Here is a 19,756-nt window from a genome sequence, read left to right as displayed (position 1 = left end):
TTGCAGGTGTGTGTGTTCTCAGCAGGTCTGGGTCCATGAACCTCAGCCTATGTGTCTGTGTGTCCCATATAATTAAATAGAACACAGTCACATTAAAATAGTGATATAATGTATCTCTATGGTGTGTTCTCCCCAGGTGCGGGAGCTGCAGACGCGTCTCCAGAGCTCCCAGCCTGCAGGCCCGTCCAGCCCTGGGCGTCTCACCCCCGCCTCCCGCCCCATCAATCCCAGCACTGGGGAACTCAGCACCAGCAGCAGCAGTAACGATATACCTGTGGCCAGGGTAGAATGCACACACACACAAACACACACACACACTATGTTATGCATAGTAAGGTACAAAACACATGCATATTATGAATGCCGAAGTACTGGAATAATGGAGTAATGGAATTGGAGAAATGGAATGTCGTACATTCATATGAGGCACACACACACACACACACACACACTCTCTCTGTAGGGATATTCTGAACTCTCCTCTGGAATTTTCTCCATCTCTCTTTTCTCTCTTATTGTACTGTGTACTATCACTTGAATGACACAAACACACTCATGCACGCACACACACTAATCTGTGTCCTAGCCTTGGGCTAATCCAGCCGGAGAGGGACAGTTGTAATCAAAAGGGTCAGTGAGATCAACCATTTGCTCTTCCACTTTCCTGTGTGTGTATGTGTGTCCTTGACATTGACCCTCAGAGGGAATACAATACATTAGAGTTTGATTCCATAGAGATCCAGGACAATACCTATATTTATTTGTATTTATTTATTTTAGGGGTCCAAGCACTTTTTGTCAGTAATTCCCAGGAATGTATTGAGTGTGTTGTCTTGTTGCTAGGTGGCAGAGCGGGTGAAGCTGTCTAAAACCAGGTCAGAGTCTTCCTCTACCGAAAGGCCTGTTCTGGGATCAGAGATCAGCAGCATCGGGGTAAGGAGATACTGGATGCCTATTCAATACTGAAGGCTTTGAAAGGGAGAGGGAGAGGGGGAAGATGCAAAGGGATTTAAAGAAAGGAAGAAAGGAAAGTAAGAAAGAGAGAGCGGGAGAGAGAGTGGTGGACAGAAATAGTATGAGAGAGCGACAGTAGGTAGGGGCACATTTCCCTGTAGCAGCTGGCTGATGATAACAGCAGCATCAGCAGATGTGTCAGAGATGGGTATCTCCAGTGGGATGTGACAGACCTGGTGTCACTCATACCCCACTGCTCCCTTCCCCTGGCACCCACACAGCCTTGTTGACACTAAAGGTGACCTGCCAACATCCCCTCGAACAGTTATCAGGTGACCTGCCCTCTTTTCTCTAGTGCCTCCCTCCCTCCCTCTCTTTCTCTCTTTTTCTCTCTCCCTCGTAACATGATTCCAGGGCTTGTCTTTTCCCTGAAAGCTCCGGCCACCAAAATTCTCCTTTCAATCTTTAGCCGGAACCCATCTGGTCCAAAATAGACTAAAAAGAGAGCGAGAGGGAAGAGAGAGAAAGAGAGGCAAACTGTTAGTATTCCTCTGGGACTAGGCTGCGACGGATTATGTAAAGTTCAATAGAAAACCTGTCTCTCTCTGTATACAATCTCTCAAAAAATAGATTTGATCTCAAGGAGACTAACCTGTATAAGTAAAGATTATAAACACTATCTGGCATAGTGATATAATGGCGCCGGAGAAGATGGCTGCCGTTTTACAGCCCTCTAACCAATTGTACTATTATGTGTGTTTTTCCGCGTTATTTGTAATTTATTTTATACATAATGTTTCTGCCATCGTCTCTTATAACCAAAAAGAGCTTCTGGATATCAGGACAGCGATTACTCACCTCATATTGGACGAATATTTTTTCTTCAACGAGGCGGCCGCGAAGGATATCCTACATATATACTGCCGCTCCCATCAATCCTATTAGCCAATCTTCAATCATTTGAGAATGAATTGGATGACCTAAGATTACGGTTATCCTACCAACGGGACATTAAAAACTGTAATATCTTATGTTTCACCGAGTCGTGGCTGAACGACGACATGGACAACATACAGCTAGCGGGCTATACGCTACATCGGCAGGATAGAACGGCTAACTCCGGTAAGACAAGGGGTGGCGGTCTGTGTATATTTGTAAACAACAGCTGGTGCACAAAATCAAATACTAAGGAAGTCTCGAGGTTTTGCTCGCCTGAGGTACAGTATCTTATGATAAGCTGTAGACCACACTATTTACCAAGAGAGTTTTCATCTATATTTTTCATAGCTGTCTATTTACCACCACAAACCAATGCTGGCATTAAGATTGCACTGAATGAGCTGTATAAGGCCATAAGTCAACAGGAAAATGCTCATCCAGAGGCAGCGCTCCTAGTGGCCGGGGACTTTAATGCAGGGAATCTTAAATCCGTTCTACCTAATTTCTACCAGCATGTTAAATGTGCAACCAGAGGAAGAAAAAAAACTCTAGACCACCTTTACTCCACACACAGAGACGCATACAAAGCTCTCCCTCGCCCTCCATTTGGCAAATCTGACCAAATTCTTGCTTATAAGCAAAAACTAAAGCAGGAAGCACCAGTGACTCGGTTAATAAAAAAGTGGTCAGATGACTCAGATGCTAAGCTACAGGACTGTTTTGCTAGCACAGACTGGAACATGTTCCGGGATTCTTCAGATAGCATTGAGGAGTACACCACATCAGTCACTGGCTTCATCAATAAGTGCATCGATGATGTTGTCCCCAGAGTGACCGTACGTACATACCCCAACCAGAAGCCATGGATTACAGGAAACATCCGCACTGAGCTAAAGAGTAGAGCTGCCGCTTTCAAGGAGCGGGACTCTAACCCGGACGCTTATAAGAAATCCCGCTATGCCCTCCGAACAATCAAACAGGCAAAGAGTCAATACAGGACTAAGATTGAATCGTACTACACCGGCTCTGACGCTCGTCGGATGTGGCAGGGCTTGAAAACTATTACAGACTACAAAGGGAAGCACAGCCGCGAGCTGCCCAGTGATACAAGACTTCCAGACGAGCTAAACCACTTCTATGCTCGATTCGAGGCAAGCAACACTGAAGCATGCATGAGAGCACCAGCTGTTCCGGATGACTATGTGATCACGCTCTCCGTAGCCGATGTGAGTAAGACTTTTAAGCAGGTCAACATTCACAAGGCCGTAGGGCCAGATGGATTACCAGGACGTGTACTCCGAGCATGTGCTGACCAACTGGCAAGTGTCTTCACTGACATTTTCAACATGTCCCTGACTGAGTCTGTAATACCAACATGTTTCAAGCAGACCACCATAGTCCCCGTGCCCAAGGACTCTAAGATAACCTGCCTAAATGACTACCGACCCGTAGCACTGACGTCTGTAGCCATGAAGTGCTTTGAAAGGCTGGTCATGGCTCACATCAACACCATTATCCCAGAAACCCTAGACCCACTCCAATTTGCATACCGCCCCAACAGATCCACAGATGATGCAATCTCTATTGCACTCCACACTGCCCTTTCCCACCTGGATAAGAGGAACACCTACGTGAGAATGCTATTCATTGACTACAGCTCTAGTGCCCTCAAAGCTCATCACTAAACTAAGGATCCTGGGACTAAACACCTCCCTCTGCCACTGGATCCTGGACTTCCTGACTGGCCGCCCCCAGGTGGTAAGGGTAGGTAACAACACATCTGCCACACTGATCCTCAACACGGGGGCCCTTCAGGGGTGCGTGCTCAGTCCCCTCCTGTACTCCCTGTTCACCCATGACTGCATGGCCAGGCACGACTCCAACACCATCATTACGTTTGCTGACGACACAACAGTGGTAGGCCTGATCACCGACAACGATGAGACAGCCTATAGGGAGGAGGTCAGAGACCTGGCCGTGTGGTGCCAGGATAACAACCTCTCCCTCAACGTGACCAAGACAAAGGAGATGATTGTGGACTACAGGAAAAAAAAGAGGACTGAGCACGCCCCCATTCTCGTCGACGGGGCTGTAGTGGAACAGGTTGAGAGCTTCAAATTCCTTGGTGTCCACATCACCAACGAACTATCATGGTCCAAACACACCAAGACAGTCGTGAAGAGGGCACTGGTTGCATCACCGCCTGGTATGGCAACTGCTTGGCCTCCGACCGCAAGGCACTACAGAGGGTAGTGCGTACGGCCCAGTACATCACTGGGGCCAAGCTTCCTGCCATCCAGGACCTCTATACCAGGCGGTGTCAGAGGAAGGCCCTCAAAATTGTCAAAGACTCCAGCCACCCTAGTCATAGACTGTTCTCTCTGCTACCGCACGACAAGCAGTACCGGAGTGCCAAGTCTAGGTCCAAAAGACTTCTCAACAGCTTCTACCCCCAAGCCATAAGACTCCTGAACAGCTAATCATGGCTACCCAGACTATTTGCACTGCCACCCCACCCCATCTTTTTACGCTGCTGCTACTCTGTTAATTATTTATGCATAGTCACTTTAACTCTACCCACATGTACATATTACTTCAACTACCTCAACTAGCCGGTGCCCCCGCACATTGACTCTGCACCGGTACCCCCCTGTATATATAGCCTCCCTACTGTTATTTTATTTTACTTCTGCTCTTTTTTTCTCAACACTTTTTTGTTGTTTTATTCTACTTTTTTATTAAAAATAAATGCACTGTTGATTAAGGGCTGTAAGTAAGCATTTCACTGTAATGTCTGCACCTGTTGTATTCGGCACATGTAGCCAATAAAATTTGATTTGATTTGTATACACTGTGGATTAAGAGAGTAGAGGATCACAAAGAAATGCCCTCAGTCAGTCTGACTCACTGAATTCCTATTGTGTCGTTTTTACATTGTGATTTTTGGCTGCACCTTGACTCACACTGGTTGAAGCGCTGTCTACTCCCTCCTCGCCTTGTTTTTACCCCCCATTTATTCTTAACACAAAAGTAGTGCACTTTATATGGTATAAGATACCATTTGGGACTGGGAGGCAACCTTAGGTCAATGTAAATGTCTGTCTTACCCCCATGTAACCCTGTTCCTCCTACTCCCAGGTGTCCAGTAACGTGGCGGAACACCTGGCCCACTCCCTTCAGGACTGCTCCAACATCCAGGAGATCTTCCAGACCCTCTACTCCCACGGATCAGCCATCTCTGAGAACAAGATCAGGGAGTTTGAAGTGGAGACAGAGAGACTCAACAGGTGATACTCAAACCATGCTGTCATTGTCCTTATTATGTCCTTATCATTTTTTTTATCCATTTGTCGGTCCATCCATGCCTAAGTAATACTGATCCATGTTAAAGTGGAACTGACAGCATTTTAGCAACATGGAAACTTATTAAAATCTGTTCATATATACCCCCAGGAAGAATATAACAGCTTCTTTTACATTTTCTGACAAGCGAGCACTTAGATATGGTCATTTTCATTTTTTCATAAATTCATAGAATGTATGGGAATGACGAATAGAAAGGCATTTGTGAAATGTATATAGCAATACAGAGTGGGAAAGCGGCCGTGCGTTTGGACAATTAATAGACACTGCAGTAAATAAAACCTAATAAAAACATTTGTCTTGTCCAGGACCGGAGTCTACGCAGACCGGTGCGCCATAGCCAATCAGAGCTACAGTAGGTCTATATGCTAATAAGCCATTTGCCACAATGGCAGTGTTGCCTACAATATTTAGCAAGTTTTCAGACCCCTCCAGCGACTTTTATTGGTAAAAGATTCTAACGACAAATTCAGCTACTTACATGGGTCTGCCATCATTCACTTTGAGCTGGACTGTGTGTTTACAGGCAGTAGCAACAGCACAACTTTAGATAATTAGAAAGCATTTGCGAAAAGCCACATATTTCTGCAAATATGTAAATACCACGGGAGTCGTCTTACATTTGGGAACTTTGATCAAACAACAGTCTTATTGATGAAACAACCGTGAAAATGTAGTCTCTCTCCTTCAGTTGCCTATGCACATCAACAATAACAAGATCAATAACTAATGTTAGCCAGAGCGAGATGAGCTAAAATCTACAGAGGGAACTGAAGGTGAACCCTCTCAAACCTTTTCAGCTTGTAGTTGGCCGTCAAAATTGCACTGCTAAAAGATGGGGAATAGTAGCCTGCTCGCCCTTCTGCAGCTTGCCTGCCAAAGTGCGGTGTAGTTAGCTGTATGTTAAAGATTCAGACTTTGCGCGTTCATACCTCTTCAACGGAACGTACAAGAATGATATAAATTACATATTCTGAATCAGCTGACAATGGCGAACAAGTTGCGCCCCTTTATAGGGCTACATGTGCACCACCAAGTCATAACAGTAGGCTAAGTTCTGAGGGGGAAAGGGACCAAATAATTAGGGTGAGGCACATGGGCTACTAACAGATTACTACACAACATACACCTATTACTTTCTTAGTTACAGTATACATATCTCCCTGGCATATTACATCATTTATGCAGCAGCTTTTAAGACATTTTTGGACTCACCTTGTTGTGCTCACTTGAACAGGAAGGTGGCGCGGCGGGCCTTCTTGTGGGCAAATTCTATCATCAAACTTTGTCATCAAAGTCTGGCATTCTCTGGATTTATCATGCTTTCAAGACAACTGGGAACTCTGAAAAAAACAAGGTTGAATCATGACGTCAGTGAATCATGACGCTTTAGAAAGAGGCCTGAATTCCCGACATGGATGACCGCTCAAAACGTATTTTCCCAGTCGGAGCTTGTTTTTTTCCCAGAGTTCCGAGTTGTCTTGAACTCACTGAAGTCTGAGTTCCGAGTTTCCAGTTGTTTTGAACGCGGCAGAAGTCATGCTGGATTAACAGCATGGCCAATGTATTCAACCTTTTCTGGCCCATGGTGTTGCGTGTGAATGTTTATCCTTTTAAGCTTGGAAAAGAGACCCTTTCAGACAGATGTTTTAAATCCTTAAACCCAGACTTTGACCACACACCCTCTTCACCGAATAGCAGGCAGGGGAAGCAAAATAGTGGTTGCTTTGCAACGCTTGCAATTAGCCACTGATTCCTTCCAAACCACTCATTGTTGAATTTGCGATTTCCGACTTGTTGTGTAAGGTTTATGTCCAATGGAAGATGAGCACCGATGCGTTTTATCTATAATTTCTCTTCATATAAAAATGATTTGCCAGTAGATTGTCGACGTGATTCATGATGATGACTGCTTGTCTAGCTTGCTAGATAAGATTTTGGAAGTATGATATTGACATGATCAGTCCAATCAAAGCTACGGTGTGTATATAACATGATATTACGTCATTTTATCTGTGGCCAATGACCTTGAGCCTTCTTGGATGGGCACTTCTAATGTAAATCTATGGCATCATCCAGGGGGCTTGAACTGCCTAGCTCTCCCTGTAGATTCTGTGGTGAAGTAGTGTCCCCATGAGTGACAGAACACTGAGCCAATCACGGCGCAACTAGTGAAGATTACCAACGCCTACGCTCTGTATTTTCCGATGGCTACCCCTCCACCACAGAAAGCACTGAGCTAGGCTGAAACACCTGCATTTTGGAGCTGCCTTACTCAAGAAAGCAAGAAAGAGACCATGCTTGTATGCGGCTTTATTCACTCAATAAATGTGTTTTTACATTGTTTGCATACTGTTATGTGACTCTGCCCCACCTGCCCTGAATGACGGGTCGCCACTGCTTAAAGGGATAGTTCACCTTAAAATCCAACCATTTTCATACCTCAGAATTGGTGTAATGGAGTCAATCAAAAATTAATGGGAAATATGGGCACCTGATAACCTGTGACAACTTTGAAACTTAGATTTTGGGGTGTGCTATCCCTTTAAGGTTATTTGGCACGTGTTTTATGGTATATCCCATACGTTTACCACAAACAAACAGGCTGCTGACACACACTATTTTCTCTTAATTAAGCCCAGAGTGCTTTATTGACGTCCTTGATTAGATGGATAGTTACGCGTCATTAGCTACTCGCACATAATCTACCCATAAAACCAAGGCCATTTGATTTCTATAGAGGGGGGTGGCTATAGTTTCCCTGTCCCTTTGTCCCCTAACACTCACTTGTACTGCAATAGCTGATGTGTGATGAGCGACCTGGCACAAAATGGATGCCGTGAATTACCCAGGTGGGTGCTTTAAATCGCTGATGGATGGGTGAGTTGCAATGTGAGGTGCTTTGAGATATGACAGGCACTTTATACAGTAAATATAGCCTGATGATGATAACGACTGTGTGTGTGTGTGTGTGTGTGTGTGTGTGTTCGTGTTCCAGCCGCATCGAGCATCTGAAGTCTCAGAATGACCTGCTGACCATCACGTTGGAGGAGTGTAAGGGCAACGCAGAGAGGATGAGCATGCTTGTGGGCAAATACGAATCTAATGCCACCGCCCTGCGACTGGCACTGCAGTACAGGTATACACACACACACACAGCAATGCCTAACCTAATGGAGCATGCAACATACATAACACACATTTGCGCACTCCTACTACGATTCACGCGCCAGCCAGAAAGAAACACGCCAACCGGGTGAAAGCCTGAATGCAAATTCCCCCCTCCACTCTTAATACCAAGCCTACTCTGAGCCTTGCATAGCTAACAAACACCTTATCAAGCTGTAAACGTCAGAGCCACGCTAATGTTCCCTCGTTAGAAGCCTCCTCCGGTAATTATAATTAAGCTGTTCTCTCCGAGGTCAGGGCCTTTTGTAGGTTCCATACGGTAGCTGCCATTTGCATCTCATTAGCATTCGCATCCCCTTGGCCAATCAAGTGTGTTTGTGTGCGGGCCTTGGCCCCTCTCTGATAAGGTGCCCTGAAGGTGCCCATTCAGCAAAGCTAACGAGATACGAAAGGAAAAACAGATCCAATCTAAGTGGTCTTTCTAATTATCATCATGCTAATCATCCAACCATGATAATCCTGTGGGGATGTTATGAGTTGCAGAAAGGTTGTTAACCCTTTTCTTATATGGCAAAATTTAAGCAAACTGAAATGGAAATAAGTTGTATTTTCAACTGTTGAAATTGGCTGAATGTAATGTTGTGGGGGCATGGTATGGTAACGTTACGTGTGTTTCTCATAGCATTCTGCCATAGCATGTGTCAGGGAGACGGATTGCCTCAACGATAAGCTATGAGCAGATGAGTAAACAGATACAAAGATAGACGACAGATACATAAATAGAAACGTTATAGCCATAAAAGAGAATTATTAGTCTTGCCCATTACACCAGAGTACACAACACTTGAATAGCCCTCAAATGCTTATTAATATAACACCAGTTCCAACACACAAACACACACTAAGATTCATACTGTGTGTTTTTCCCTGTATGATTTATTCATAAAGCCATTGATTTAATGTGATGTGGGGGACTGTAGTGTGTTTCTACCTGGGGAGAGAGAGGGTTTGGCCATCTGTGTCTGGTTTGTTGTTCACTAGAAGCCCAGATGTCAGTGATTTGATTGAATTTCAGCCCCGCCAAGTGAGATGTCAACGAGGCCACCCCATTGGGCCATTTGGGTAGAGATAGACTTTCATTGGATTGGGGAGTGTGGTGTGTAGGGTTGCAAAGCTACCGGAATCTTTTGTAACTTTGGTAATTTATACTTGAATAACTTTTTAAAATCCCAGAAATGTTCCATACGCACAAAATGTTGTGCACAAATTTGGTTACGTCCCTGTTGAGCATTTCTCCTTTGCCAAGATAATCCATCCACCTGACAGGTGTGGCATATCAAGAAGCTGATTAAACAGTATGATCATTACACAGGTGCACCTTGTGCTGGGGACAATAAAAGGCCACTCTAAAATGTGCAGTTTTGTCACACAACACAATGCCACATAAACTCAGCAAAAAAAGAAACGTCCTCTCACTGTCAACTGCGTTTATTTTCAGAAAACTTAACATGTGTAAAAATGTGAATGAACATAACAAGATTCAACAACTGAGACATAAACTGAACAAGTTCCACAGACATGTGACTAACAGAAATTGAATAATGTGTCCCTGAACAAAGGGGGGGTCAAAATCTAAAGTAACAGTCAGTATCTGGTGTGGCAACCAGCTGCATTAAGTACTGCAGTGCATCTCCTCCTCATGGACTGCACCAGATTTGCCAGTTCTTGCTGTGAGATGTTACCCCACTCTTCCACCAAGGCACCTGCAAGTTCCCGGACATTTCTGGGGGGAATGGCCCTAGCCCTCACCCTCCGATCCAACAGGTCCCAGACGTGCTCAATGGGATTGAGATCAGGGCTCTTCGCTGGCCATGGCAGAACACTGACATTCCGGTCTTGCAGGAAATCACGCCCAGAATGAGCAGTATGGCTGTAGGCATTGTCATGCTGGAGGCTCATGTCAGGATGAGCCTGCAGGAAGGGTACCACATGTGGGAGGAGGATGTCTTCCCTGTAACGCACAGCGTTGAGATTGCCTGCAATAACAACAAACTCAGTCCAATGATGCTGTGACACACCGCCTCAGACCATGACGGACCCTCCACCTCCAAATCGATCCCGCTCCAGAGTACAGGCCTCGGTGTAACGCTCATTCCTTCGACGATAAACACGAATCTGACCATCACCCCTGGTGAGACAAAACTGCGACTCGTCAGTGAAGAGCACTTTTTGCCAGTCCTGTCTGGTCCAGCGACGGTGAGTTTGTGCCCATAGGCGACGTTGTTGCCGGCGATGTCTGCCTTACAACAAGCCTACAAGCCCTCAGTCCAGCCTCTCTCAGCCTATTGCGGACAGTCTGAGCACTGATGGAGGGATTGTGCGTTCCTGGTGTAACTCGGACAGTTGTTGTTGCCATCCTGTACCTGTCCCGCAGGTGTGATGTTCGGATGTACCGATCCTGTGCAGGTGTTGTTACACGTGGTCTGCCACTGCGAGGACGATCAGCTGTCCGTCCTGTCTCCCTGTAGCGCTGTCTTAGGCGTCTCACAGGACGGACATTGCAATTTATTGCACTGGCCACATCTGCAGTCATCATGCCTCCTTGCAGCATGCCTAAGGCATGTTCACACAGATGAGCAGGGACCCTGGGCATCTTTCTTTTGGTGTTTTTCAGAGTCAGTAGAAAGGCCTCTTTAGTGTCCTAAGTATTCATAACTGTGACCTTAATTGCCTACCGTCTGTAAGCTGTTAGTGTCTTAACGACCGTTCCACAGGTGCATGTTCATTAATTGTTTATGGTTCATTGAACAAGCATGGGAAACAGTGTTTAAACCCTTTACAATGAAGATCTGTGAAGTTATTTGGATTTTTACGTATTATCTTTGAAATACATTTTTTTGCTGAGTTTGTCTGAAGTTTTTAGGGAGCGTGCAATTGGCATGCTCACCGCAGGAATGTCCACCAAATGTCCAGTTCTTCCATGGCCTGCATACTCACCAGACATGTCACCCATTGAACATATTTGGGATGCTCTGGATCGACGTGTACGACAGCGTGTACCAGTTCCCGCCAATATCCAGCAACTTCGCACAGCCATTGAAAAGGAGTGGGACAACATTCAACAGCCTGATCAACTCTATGCGAAGGAGATCTGCATGAGGCAAATGGTGGTCACACCAGATACTGACTGGTTTTCTGATCCACACCCCTACCTTTTTTTTAAGGCATCTGTGACCAACAGATGCATATCTGTATTCCCAGTCATGTGAAATCCATAGATTAGGGCTTAATGAATGTATTTCAATTGACTGATTTCCTTATATGAGCAGTAACTCAGTAAAATCTTTGAAATTGTTGCATGTGGCTTTTATATTTTTGTTCAGTATATTTTACATGTGATAAGGCCACACAGAGGGACAGAGGTTATCACAGACACTTGTGATAATCTGAAGTACCCAAAAGGGCCACTAGATGTCTTGTGATAGATTACATAAAATCCTTGAAAGATACCACAATTCTGGTAGTTTACTGGTAAACTTTTCCCTAGCGGTGTGTGTGGGGGTGCATCTTATATGTGGTGGAAGAATCTCCAAGGAGCTTTCTCCTCTCTCTCTCTCTCTCTCTCTCTCTCTCTCTCTCTCTCTCTCTCTCTCTCTCTCTCTCTCTCTCTCTCTCTCTCTCTCTCTCTCTCTCTCTCTCTCTCTCTCTCTCTCTCTCTCTCTCTCTCTCTCTGTGTATGTATGTCTGTCTGTCTGTGAGTCTGTCTGTCTGTGAGTCTGTCTGTCTGTCTGTGAGTCTGTCTGTCTGTGTGAGTCTGTGAGAGTGTTGGACTCTGTATGTATTTAAAAAGCAGTGTGGCGCCAAGCTAGTATGCGGTGGTATTAATCAGCCGTCTGGAAAGCAGTGTAATGTTATAAAGAATCAAGAGGGGGTTTGGAGCACGACAAGTGTGTGTTTGTCTGTGTGTGTGTGTGTGTGTGTGTGTGTGTGTGTGTGTGTGTGTGTGTGTGTGTGTGTGCGTGCGTGCATGGCTTCCTTTTTATATGATCTATGCCAGTGTGTGCGTGTGATTAAAACTATAATCATAAGTATGAAACATCAAAGAGAGGAACACTGGTGTATTCTGATGATGCTGACTACCTTTATGGTGTTTTTGCAGGCAGAAACTTGCTGTGTATGTATTTGCGTTCTTGAGAGAGTGACTAACTCATAGTGTTGGCGTGAGCTATTAAAGTGTGTCAAAGTATCCACAGGAGTTGTTTTGGTACGGCTGAACTAGCAGGGGACTGGAGTCGAGGTTGTGTGTGTGTGTGTGTGTGTGTGTGTGTGTGTGTAAATGAGAAACGTGTTTTTAAATCAGATCTGCCCCTCTAGCGTCATCTATCAAAACACACACATACACACACACACACAACAAATAAAGAGAGACTAGCTATGTGGACAAAATAACTTAGAGATGTTAAATGTGTAAATTGAATGTAGGCTTCAGACTTCCTCTAATACTTAATTAATTACCCTAGCTCTCGCTGTATTTGTTTGGAGCAAAGGTAGCTTTTTTTCCTGATGTGTAATCATTGCCTGATTAAACGATAGTGCCTCGCTGTTTTTCTTCCGTCTCCGGGCCCCAGGCAAACACACATGTGCACGCACGCGCTATGATGACTGTAGTTAAATAGACATCAGCACCTCTCGGCTGCGTTCCTTTTGAACACTTGATGAAAGTGCAGCACAGAGGAAGGATAAGTGGACGCGAGAGGCCTCTGCATTCCTCCAGTGTGTGTTTGTGTGTGTGAGAAAGAGAAAGAGGGAGAGCGAGCTTATGTGCGTTCTCATTTAGTATTGCAAATAGGTTTAGCTGACGTGTTTATTTGTGTCCTCTGTCAGTCAGTGTATAGAGGCCTATGAGCTACTTTATATGTGTGTGTTTGTTAACTGTTATGTGTGTGTGTTCTTTTCTCAGTGAACAGTGTATAGAGGCCTATGAGCTGCTGTTAGCCCTGGCGGAGAGTGAACAGAGTCTAGTACTTGGCCAGTTCAGAGCTGCTGGAGTGGGGACTGTAGGTGAGTCACACACTCTTCGTGCCCACACAGGCTTGTTTGTTCTTTGATCAGTGTTGGCTTGTTCCTCCCTGCATTAAGAGATCCACAGTTGAACTCCAACCAATCAAAGCAAAGAGGCCACCTCCCAAAAACACACTTCTAATCTAAACTGCTCCACTGTCACCCATTTCATTCCTTCACAAACCTCTCCTCTATCACTCCTTCTCGTCCCTGTTCACTTCACTCCCATCACAAACGTTCATATCCCCCTCATATGTTTCCCTCCTCTCTCTCTCCTTCAGCTGTTGACAGGTGTCATGTCTTCAGTGAGGCATGTCATGCATCATGACTCCCTTGTCTCACACACTTCCCCTACTCCCAACCTAACCATTTCCCCTTCAACACAAAAACACTCTCTTAGAAGAACATCCCCTTAGGGTAAACCCATTTTAATTGAATCACTTTTTGACGGCACACCTTTTTATTTGAACGAAGCCTTCCATACATATTTGCCCATTGTAGAAGTGCTCAGTAAGTTACTTTGTGGACCTGAATGCCAAACTATTCAAGAGATAAAGGTGCTCAAAGTTGACCCATTTTGCATACCCCACCATACCATGAGACATTCATGTCTTCATCACTGGAAAATATAAACTGTTGAGATTTGATATAATTTAAAAGCTTACAAACAAAGTTGTCAAACAACTTTTTTTTCTGGAGAAAAAATAAATAAATCAAATGTTTGAAAATGTCAGATTTTGTCATTGATGGGCGCCTAAATTGGAAGGCAGATCTCAGGTTCTCTCCGCTTCACAGTGCTATATCGGTTTTGACTGACAGCCGTTATAAACTTGAGCACCGTGCGCGACAAGAAGCCCCCATCCCTCCTGCTAATTAGGCTACTTTTGCACAATTGTTGTTGTCTGAGTTAGGAAAATACTGTAAATTGAGAGGAGTTGATGTGTTCTGAAAGATGAGACGTTAAGGATTATATTAAATACCGCTTTGATGTCATACAAGCAAACCACACACCCATGAGTCCAAATGTGCACTTCACATTTCCATATTTGAAAACTCATATGCCCGAGTGGCGCAGTGGTCTAAGGCACTGCATCGCAGTGCTAGCTGTGCCACTAGAGATCCTGGTTCGAATCCAGGCTCTGTCGTAGCCGGCCGCGACCGGGAGACCCATGGGGCGGCGCACAATTGGCCCAGCGTCGTCCAGGGTAGGGGAGGGAATGGCCAGCAGGGATGTAGCTCAGTTGGTAGAGCATGGTGTTTGCAACGCCAGGGTTGTGGGTTCGATTCCCATGGGGGGCCAGTATGAAAAAATTTAATTAAAATAATAATAATGTAAGTCGCTCTGGATAAGAGCGTCTGCTAAATGACTAAAATGTAAATGTAAAATAGTTCTTCTGTTGGAAACATTTCAATTTGGCCCTATCCATATGCTAATTATCTAAAAGCGCATAAACTCTTGATTTTCATATTTACATATGTTGTAGCTTAGATCCTATTTTACATCATCTAAGGTTTTTGTGATGTGCCCGCCATCAGTTGAAACACAACATGCTCTTGAATACAGAGTGGGGTGTCATATTTTGGCTGATAAATGTACTAAAATGGGAATACATTTGAAATGTCAGCTTTCAAATGGTACCACAAAGATGGTTGCAGGTCCACACATCAGAGAATGCTGACTTGAATGGGAAAATCTGTCGTTTTAAATTATACTTTCAATCCTCCATAGGAAAGAAATATAGATAATAAAATAGACAACCATTTGATGGTGGGTGAACCGGCAGTCATCTTTGTGGTAGTAATTAGAAGTTACAATTTCCATTCAATTAAAATGTCAATGGTGTACCAGCTAAATTGCAGTGGTCTGATGGGATAGGCCCATTCTATCATTTCTATTTCTACGATTGAAATGACACCCACCCTGCATTCAAGAGTATGAAAAATGTATGCACTCACTAACTGTAAGTCGCTCTGGATAAGAGCGTCTGCTAAATGACTAAAATGTCAATGTAAGAGCGTGTTTTGTTTCAACCGATGGCGGGCACAGCACAAAAACCTCAGATGGTGTGAAATAGGGTCTAAGTTACAACATATGCAAATATGGGGAAAAAACAGAGTTTATGCGTTTTTGGCAGCAGGCATCCTAGCGGTTAGAGCATTGGGCCAATTGGGCCATTAACCGAAAGGTTGTTGGTTCGAATACCCGAGCCGACTGAAAATCTGTCTGTGCCCTTGAGCAAGTCACTTAACCCTAATTTGCTCCAGGGGCGCCGTACTACTATGGCTGACCCTGTAAAACAAGACATTTCACTACACCTATCCGGTGTTTGTGACAATACAATTATTTGTTTATATATCTTTTTGGGATAATTGACATTAAATGCTAAAAAATGACAATTTTTTGTTAACTTTTTTTCATGAAATAATAAAGTACTGTAGTTTGACAACACTGTTTGTAAGCTTTTAAATGATATAAAACTAAACTGTTTATCTTTTGCAATGATGAAGGCATGGATGTCTCATGGTATGGTGGAGTATGCAAAATGGGTCAACTTTGAGCACCTTTATCTCCTGAATTATTTGGGATTCAGGTCCAAAACATCACTTTCTGACCATTTCTTCCATGGACAAAAGTGTATGGAAAGTGTTTAAATCAAAAGGGATGCTGTATAAAAGTGATTTAATTTAAATGGATGTACCCCTTATTCATCTAATGCTGACCAACTTTACATACAGTATTTATAGCCTTTTTTAGCCATATGTACATTGTCAGTTTGAATACTCCATTCAATCATTCTGTTCATATCCCTGGCAATTAAAATGACTCCAGCAAATACAAGTTATTTGACGGTTCTCTCCGTACTGTGTGTGTGTGTGTAGGTGAGCAGTCGGGAGAGGAGAGCATCACTCAGATCTTGAAGAGGGCTCACGACTGCAGGAAAACAGCAGAGAACGCAGCCAGGGATCTGCTGGGCAGGCTAGACGGTAGCTGTGGAGCGGAATTCGCTGTGACAGGCTGCAGCGTTCAACCATGGGAGAGCCTGTCCTCCAATAGTCACACCAGGTGAGTGTGTGTTTGTACTTGTTTGAGAATGTCTGCACATTGGTAAATATCCCATGTGCAATACGTGTTTAATTCACCAATACATTCCTGTTTATTTTCTATGAGAATCTTTCTAGTTCATTACTTATATGGCAATCCATCCCCTAAATATTCTGTATTGAAACATAATTGAGGCCAACCCTCTGCTCACGTTCCCATGACAGTTCATGCCAGGAAGCTGCTCCCTAAACAAAGCATTAATCTACAGCCACTGCTCCGGGAAAGAGAATACTTGACATTCATATGTGGCTCACATGTTAGTCAGGAGCACAGCAGACAATTGACAATTAAAGTAGGAGATGAGAGTCCACAGTGCTGTGCTGTGGCACCAGTACACTCTAAGGGACCGTCCCTATGCTGGATCCACATCATTGATCACACGAACGCGCACAGCAGGGAATCACACACTGGCTTTTTAATCATAGACACAAATTCATAATGAAATCTTTCTCTCTCTCTTTCTCTCCCTCCATCCCTCCCTCACACATGTACGCACACACAGACATAGAGTGCATTCGGAAAGTATTCAGACCCTGCAACCTTATTCTAAAATGGATGAAATAAAAACATTTCCTCGTCAATCTACACACAATACCCCATAATGACAAAGCAAAAACAGGTTTTTATAATTTTTTGCAAATGTATTACAAATAAAAAACAGATACCTTATTTACATAAGTATTCAGACCCTTTGCTATGAGACTCGAAATTGAGCTCAGGTGCATCCTGTTTCTACAACTTGATTGTAGTCCACCTGTGGTAAATTCAATTTGGAAAGGCACACACCTGTCTATATAAGGTCCCACAGTTGTCAGAGCAAAAACCAAGCCATGAGGTCGAAGGAATTGTCCGTAGAGCTCCGAGACAGGATTGTGTCGAGGCACAGATCTGGGGAAGGGTACCGAAAACTTTCTGCAGCATTGAAGGTCCCTAACAACATAGTGGCCTCCATCATTCTTAAATGGAAGACGTTTGGAACCACCAAGACTCTTCCTAGACTGAGCAATCGGGGGAGAAGGGCCTTGGTCAGGGAGGTGACCAAGAACCCGATGGTCACTCTGACAGAGCTCCAGAGTTCCTCTGTGGAGATAGCGTCATACCCAAGAAGACTCTAGGCTGTAATCCCTGCCAAAGGTGCTTCAACAAAGTACTGCATAAAGGATATGAATACTTATGTAAATGTGATATAAAATAAAAATACATTTTCAAAAATGTCTAAAAACCTGTTTTTGCTCTGTCATTATGGGGTATTGATGTGGAAAAAAACAATTTAATCAATTTTAGAATAATGTTGGAATGTAAAAAAAATTGGAAAAAGTCAAGGTGTCTGAATACTTTCCGCATGCACTGTATCTGCATAGACACATCTTTCTTAGTTAACAGATTTGAGGCTGATTGACATTAATAAAGAGTTGTTATACAATCATGTGTCCAACCAGGTTACTATAGTTTGGTATCAAAGTCTTTGGCTGGATTTCTACACAGTGTTTGGTGACTTAATTTCTCCCTGTGTCAGACTTGCTTTGACTAGAATCTACCCACAAGCCACAGATCTAGGAACAGTTTAGCCTCTCTAATCCTGAACTTAACTGTTCAAGGGGAAATAAAGGCTAGTTTCTAGATGCTACAGCTATCATCCAACGATACTATCTCTCATCTCTACCGGTATGTGTTTGTTCGTAGCACCACCAGTTCAACGGCCAGCTCGTGCGACACAGACTTCTCCAGGGAGGACGAGCAGCGGCTGAAGGACTACGTGCAGCAGCTGAAGAATGACCGTGCGGCGGTCAAACTGACCATGCTGGAGCTGGAGAGCGTTCACGTTGACCCTCTAAGCCTGGAGGTCAAGCCCCGGGGAGACACACACAGGTTGGACCTGGAGAACGCTGTGCTGATGCAGGAGCTCATGGCCATGAAGGTGAGAGAGAGAGAGAGAGAGAGAGAGAGAGAGAGAGAGAGAGAGAGAGAGAGAGAGAGAGAGAGAGAGAGAAGAGAGAGAGAGAGAGAGAGAGAGAGAGAGAGAGAGAGAGAGAGAGAGAGAGAGAGAGAGAGAGAGAGAGAGAGAGAGAGAGAGAGAGAGAGAGAGAGAGAGAGAGAGAGAGAGAGAGAGAGAGAGAGAGAGAGAGAGAGAGAGAGAGAGAGAGAGAGAGAGGAGAGAGAGAGAGAGAGAGAGAGGAAGAGAGAGAGAGAGAGAGAGAGAGAGAGAGAGAGAGAGAGAGAGAGAGAGAGAGAGAGAGAGAGAGAGAGAGAGAGAGAGAGAGAGAGAGAGAGAGAGAGAGAGAGAGAGAATACACACATGCATGCTTGTATGAACAAACACACAAAACATACGCTTCAGTTTAGGGAGTTAGTTAGAAGCTGACACTTTGTCCCCACAGTCCTCCTCTTTCATTAAATGAAAACCTAGTCCTTATGTCCTCCACTGACCTTGGCGATCCGTCCGGTTGATAGGACCTTGTGGTGATGGCTCCACACGAGAGGGCAGGAATAGGATTAGCCTTCCCCTCTGAAATACTGAAGATTGAAACACTCACCTCACCATGGATGGCTGAAAGTTCTCCAAACAAGATGACTTGCGTCAGAACTGTCCCTGTTTGACATTAAGACTTGCACACTATTTAGTGTTGTGGTGACATTGATAATTCCATGTTATGCTTTTAGTTGGGATGGCCTTTATTCCGTTATAGGCTGCACATTAACTTGTTTAACCCTTTCTTTCCTTGTGTGTGTTAACCTTTCTATCTCTCCCTCCTCCCCCTCAGGAGGAGATGGCGGAGCTGAAGGCCCAGCTCTACCTGCTGGAGAAGGAGAAGAAGGCGGTGGAGCTGCAGCTGAGCACGCGGGAGGCCCAGGAGCAGGCCTACCTGGTGCACATCGAGCACCTCAAGGCCGAGGTGGAGGAGCAGCAGGAGCAGCGCAGGAGATCCCTCGGCTCCACTGGGAGTGGTAGTAAAGACAAGAGCCAAGCCGCCAAGGTGAGGGACTACACACACACACATACAGACACACACACATACATACAGACACACACACATACAGACACACACAAAGCATTCACCTCAACAACCCCCTAGTGCTAGCAGGGACTAGCTAGTGCCAGGGTGAGGGCGCACCCACATTTACGCCCTCAATTCTCGACCTTGAAGTAGACCTCGTCCAACCTCATAGAAAACACAGCCCTAGCTCCAAAACAGGTCCTACCTCAGA

The 19,756-nt window shown here is 44.6% G+C and overlaps 1 protein-coding gene across 1 annotated transcript in view; it reads left to right on the top strand.

The window, feature by feature from the left end:
• LOC311127456 (colorectal mutant cancer protein-like) overlaps positions 1–19,732 on the top strand; it is a gene marked incomplete at both ends in the record, with an annotated part of 132,588 nt that extends 112,856 nt beyond the window's left edge. The window contains 9 exons of the mRNA XM_084159292.1: positions 137–283; positions 844–933; positions 5,032–5,180; positions 8,255–8,395; positions 13,346–13,446; positions 16,327–16,510; positions 18,233–18,467; positions 19,312–19,524; positions 19,718–19,732. Coding sequence (XP_084015418.1) covers positions 137–283; positions 844–933; positions 5,032–5,180; positions 8,255–8,395; positions 13,346–13,446; positions 16,327–16,510; positions 18,233–18,467; positions 19,312–19,524; positions 19,718–19,732 — 1,275 coding nt within the window. The remainder of the gene's footprint in view (positions 1–136; positions 284–843; positions 934–5,031; positions 5,181–8,254; positions 8,396–13,345; positions 13,447–16,326; positions 16,511–18,232; positions 18,468–19,311; positions 19,525–19,717) is intronic.
• Positions 19,733–19,756: the final 24 nt, after the last annotated feature.

Source organism: Coregonus lavaretus, assembly GCF_964263955.1.
Source record: "Coregonus lavaretus genome assembly, chromosome: 4".
NCBI lineage: Eukaryota > Metazoa > Chordata > Actinopteri > Salmoniformes > Salmonidae > Coregonus > Coregonus lavaretus.
Note: the sequence above shows the minus strand (reverse complement) of the source record. Positions and strands in the feature narration are given on the sequence as shown.